This window comes from Centruroides sculpturatus, unplaced genomic scaffold (assembly GCF_000671375.1).
Source record: "Centruroides sculpturatus isolate CEXI.00-Female unplaced genomic scaffold, Cexi_2.0 scaffold459, whole genome shotgun sequence".
NCBI classification, from domain to species: domain Eukaryota; kingdom Metazoa; phylum Arthropoda; class Arachnida; order Scorpiones; family Buthidae; genus Centruroides; species Centruroides sculpturatus.
Genome location: NW_019384631.1, coordinates 442,416 through 448,134, shown reverse-complemented (window position 1 = coordinate 448,134; position 5,719 = coordinate 442,416). Strand labels below are relative to the sequence as shown.

The 5,719-nt window shown below is 31.1% G+C and overlaps 1 protein-coding gene across 1 annotated transcript; it reads right to left on the bottom strand.

Annotated features, from left to right (window-relative positions):
- Positions 1-85: 85 nt before the first annotated feature.
- LOC111625777 (transient receptor potential cation channel subfamily A member 1-like) lies at positions 86-5,031 on the bottom strand. The gene is made up of 4 exons (XM_023368998.1): positions 5,024-5,031; positions 4,363-4,642; positions 2,135-2,299; positions 86-2,053 (listed from the first exon to the last, which is right to left on the bottom strand). The coding sequence occupies exons 1-4, from the start codon at positions 5,029-5,031 to the stop codon at positions 1,886-1,888; spliced, it is 621 nt and encodes a 206-aa protein (XP_023224766.1). The 3' UTR covers positions 86-1,885.
- Between the last annotated feature and the right edge of the window lie 688 nt (positions 5,032-5,719).

Here is a 5,719-nt window from a genome sequence, read left to right as displayed (position 1 = left end):
ACGTGTTTTATGAAGGCACAGAGCCTTTACTACATGAAAATGAAAATTAATGAATACACAGTGTACAGTAATTTACCTAATAAGACAGACCTCACAAAAATACTTTATGAAGCATAAAGCTGTCTATAATGAAAATTAACTACCCGACTTTGCAAAAACTGGCTACTTTTTTTAAAGAAATGCGTAATGTCCTATTGTCTTTCGCAATGCACTCTGTGTTTTGCTGCTTCATCACGAAGACGACGAAGGAACAGTAAGTCCATAACTGACACACCTTGTTCAAAATATGGAAAGGAGGTTTCAACAGCCTTTAGTCCCTCACTATGTGATATTTTAGGAGCTTGTATGGTGGAGTCCTCAACGTCAACGTCTTTATCATTTTCCGGTATTTTTTCATTAACTGTGACAACAGCAATAATTTCTGCATCGGACATAATGTCTTGCTTGGTATCATTCTGGAACCACTGTTCAAAGTCATTGTCATCAGCTTCTGCACATCCAGGAACTCTTTTCAGGAGGTCGAGTAAGTTTAAATTTTCTACATCATCATGTTCAATGAACTGATTTCCCTCATGATCAAGGAGTTTTCGCCAGAAACGAACTAGTGTTAATGACTCTAACTCATTCTAGGCATCCACCACCCAGCCAACAACATCCAATAGGTTAATTTTCTTTAAGTTCTGGATAAGACCTTGACCATCATCATTTGCAGAAAGAAGGGAGGATAACAGCTTGCGCCGAGTCATCCAGACTGCCGGGTTATCGAATGCCAAGTTTTCGGGACTCTACTGTATTAAGATACGTAAATACCATAAAAAGTATTTATGGAAACATTATAAATTAATTTTGAATATAATTAATGTACTTTTCATTAATTATTCTTCCTTTGTAAGGAAATAATAGGCTATAAGTTAGAAATTTAAAAAGATTGATGAAAAGGATTATCAATCTGCAATTCTTTTGATAATACAAAAGTTCAGTTATGAAAATTGAATTATAAAACTGAAAATGTTTCAGTGTATTATTAGTTATGCTAACTTGTGTAATTTATAAAATATTCATTAAAAAAGTAAAGTCTTTTGTATTTTTTAAAGACTGAAACAAAAATAAGATTCTGTGTTGTAAAGAAGCAACATTAAAATAAATAATAACAGAAATACAAGGTCTTCCAAAAAAATGCTACCTTTTTAAAATACTGCAAATAATGTTAATTATTACCAAAGAACTATGCAACATACACCAATTGATAGAGTAAATATCCAAGACGAAGTGTTTTGTGTTCTGCAGTCCACAAACTCGAAATCATTCATCATTATACAACAGGAATGTGTTGTGTTACACAGTAGATCACTTTGAAATTGTATGAAAATGACAATTTTAAAGTGAATTGCCATGACTGATTTCAACTTTGCAAACCGCAGAACAAAAAATGCTTTCTTTATTGAGGAGTTAGCATTTTTTGTTTATGGAGGCAGCAGAGAAAAAAAAAATGTTTGTATGTAGATGATAGATGAAACTTGGGTATTTACTCTTTCATTGGTGTACCCCACATAGTTCTTGTTGCATAAAAACACTCTCAAACAGTTCTTTTGAAAGAAAATGAAAAGTATAATCCACATTTAATGCATTATTCCTTCATTTAAATCATTTAATTTGACTTGAAAAACTCGTTATTGCGCAGACGACAACTCTTTTTGGACAAAAAACTTGTCATCGACACAATGAGTTTTTCAAATTAAATGAAAGAATACTGCATCAAATATGGATTATATTTTTCACATAGTCTTAAGTAATAATTAATATAATTTGTTTTGGAAGACCCTACACCGTATAAAATTATGAAAAATCATCTTTAGAAAATTAAGATTAATATCAATAATAAATATTAACAACTATCATTGTCTGAAATATCTTCTTCAGACTGTTTAGACATGTCTGATAACATCAATAAAATATCTTTATTTTGCCTTTTCAAATGTAGAAGTTGCTTTTGTAAGTTTTCAATTTTCCTCGACATCATATCCTGTTTCTCTTGAACACGATCCATTTCAGTCTATAAAAAAATATATTGGCAATGTTAAACAAACAAATCCATGCAAAAATTTTATTTATTTAAAAATTAAACTAAACTAACTTTAAAAAAATGTTGTGTCGGGGTTATGTTACTTGTTGGCCATATATAAGAGACAATTCTTTGATACAACGTTTTCACATTTGGACAAACTGTTCTCATTCTGACTGTACATTTACGAAGAGCCCAAACTGGTAGAACGCTTTCTACATTTAAAACTAAATCAACCTGTATTAAAAAGAGAATTACATTCACTATTTTGCTCAAACAATTTTTTTAGACAATATACAATCTTAAACTTAAAAACATTTAATTAATTTTAATTGCATAAATTAAGACTAAAGTTATTTAATTATGTATGCTAGAGTAACATAACTCAATATAGGAATATAAATATAATTATTGTATCATTGTCACAATGTCAAGCTGCAATTTTTCATCACAATGTTCTCAATATTTTTAGCGTCATAGTGTCTTGCCCCTACACTTCATACTTTTCCTGTTAGCAATAGTCGTGCTGGTCATCTATCTAACATTTTTTAATTGAAATAATGTGACTTCTAGTGTACACCAGAAGTTCATATATAGTTAATCAAGGCTTCCTGTTCCTAAGTTTTCCANTTTTATTGTGTTTAAAGTCACTTAGATTTTACAAATAGGTGAGCCGTTCACAGCCCGGCACACGCATTTGTAAAATCTAAGTGACTCATACAACATGGAATTCATATAAAACGGAATAATCAACAGTGTTATAGGGAGGTCGACAGTAGTAATTAATTTCTTTTTATTTATTTATTTATTTATTTCATATTTGCAGACTAAAAATTTACAGGTCACAAGGTGTCAATTAACTACTATGGCCCGTGGAAAAAACGTAAAATTTATTCTGGCCCATGTTATAAAAAAGGTTGCCCACCCTTGTGCTAGAATAACGTAACTCAATATAGGAATATAAATATAATTATTGTATTATTGTCATAATGTCAAGCTGCAATTTTTCATCACAATGTTCTCAATATTTTTAGTGTCATAGTGTCTTGCCCCTACACTTCATACTTTTCTTATTAGCAATAGAGTCGTGCTGGTCATCTATCTAACTCCATTCTGGGAAAAATTTTTTAAGTGAAATAACGTGACTTCTGGTGTACACCAGAAGTTCATATATAGTTAATCAAGGCTTCCTGTTCCTAAGTTTTCCATATTTAGTCTTGATTTTCTTCTATCTAACTCTATTCTTCGGATTAAGGAATGACAGACAGACTATAGTAGGAATTTATAGGTATGACATATCAAATAAAAAAGCACACATCTTACAAGAAAGCATAGGATAGCAAGAATAGAAAAATCCTGGTACTGCAGCCCAAGGAAGCATCTTTGTCCATTACACAAGAGCAATAATGTAACTAGGGCTGCTCATAAAGCTTGGGTTTACCTTTGTAAATAAATAAATGAAAGAAAAATCAAATAATTACAGAGGGAAGATCTGAACATGTCAAATGTACTTATATACATGTATACACAATATCTAAGACTTTATTCTTATTCCACATTACTATGTGGCTATATTGACAGTGATACAGAGAGAGATGAATATAGGTTTGCACATTCTAATTCAGATACCTCCTAGTATCAATTCTAGTTATACTACTGCAACATTTTTGTGTCAAGAATGCTCTTGTGCAGTAGCGTAACTATAAATAATATTAGGAAAGGTCCAAATTTAAAATATAGCCAAAGCTCTTTCCTAGCATTCAATGTCAGTCATTTACATTAATGTATAAAATAATTGCTTAGTTCAGAAAGTCAAAACTTTAATAAGTCAATTATTCTGGTCAATTATAAGACCATCTTCAGTGTACACTTATTCCATAAAGCAAAATGATGTAGAACATAATTAAAATCTTGTGTTGACTTCCTGAGGTATGCAGATATGTCGTTTTTTATATATCTTGTCAATCTTTATAACTAGCCATTTATAATAATGTGTTGGCAAATGGTGATGAGTTCTGAAATATAGTTGTATTGTGATTAAGTAACTCTGGCGAATTCCATACTGATGATGACAGGATGTCAACTGAAACATGTCAATGGAAGAATCTAATAAATAAATGGCATACTTGCATATCATTATTTCATCTCTGTTAAGACAACAATTGTTACAATACACAGCATTATTAAATTTTGTGCAGATTAACTGTTATATTCATATCATAAAATCTTTATACATTAACTAAGAAAAAATAAGAAATTAATAAATGCATAAAATATATTTTTAGAATATAGATTCCTACCTTCATGGCTTGTCGTTTCAGATGAGCTTGTTCTTGAACACCTTTAATATCGTCGACTGCAAGTCCAACCAACAGATTCATGATTATAATTGACATTAATATAAGAAATAGAACAAATAAAATGTATGTTGGTCCTTTGAAATAGATGGGATTCTCCGGATCATTGAAAATAGCATCAAACTCAAATTCGCCAATCATCATAACGCTAGTCTTCAGTAAAGATTCGGCAGGAGTTTCAAATGGATTCTTAAAGAATAAAATTAAAAAATACAAATGTATTCTCACAGTTCATGTGTTAATTAGACATTCTATTTGCAAAATTTCCTCAACCTTAACACTAAATAAGAAAAAAATTATTTTATTACAGAGATTAGTAAAAAAAAAAACAGTTGGAATATGGAAAATCGTGTGAGAGTATTGAAAAAACGCTTGTCTCTTGTTTAGGCTGTATGAAAGAAAGCCCACTAAAAAGTAAAATATTGTAATTTCTGTTGTTTTAGTTGAAATAACTGCAAATAAAAGAATTATTCTGAAAATTTGGAAATTACAAATATTGGATTATAATCCAAATTTTACATTTGCTTATTACAATTTCTCAATGCACGCATCTTGTGTAACACAGCACACATCCAACCAATACTCAAGTTCTCCCTGTACTCACTTTCCCATGGCAGCCACAATTGTACTAATACTGCAAATTACTTGTACTGTAAAATTTAAATCACTCGTCAACTCGTGTTGGCAGTGATTCCAATTTTACAAACTGCAGAATGCTTCTCTACTGTGGAGTCACCACTTTTGTTTACAGTATTTCCCAGAGTCAATAGACAAAGAGATGTTTAAATGTAGACAGGAGACGAATCTCGGATGGTTACTCTATTGATGGTGTACATCACATACTTGTTGACCATTGACAGCAGCGCAATTTTAGAGACGAGACATAGTCTTGTCAAAAATTTCTAATTAAACTTTTAACATTTATAAAATTTAATGATTTACTGCNTCTCAATGCACGCATCTTGTTTCACACAGCACACATCCAACCAATACTCAAGTTCTCCCTGTATTCACTTTCCCACGGCAGCCACAATTGTACTAATACTGCAAATTACTTGTACTGTAAAATTTAAATCACTTGTCAACTCATGTTGACAGTGATTCCAATTTTACAAACTGCAGAATGCTTCTCTACTGTGGAGTCACCACTTTTGTTTACAGTATTTCCTAGAGTCAATAGACAAGAGATGTTTAAATGTAGACAGGAGATGAATCTCGGATGGTTACTCTATTGATGGTGTACATCACATACTTGTTGAATAATAAATAATTAAGATAATTAAAGTTTTAAGTGGTAGCA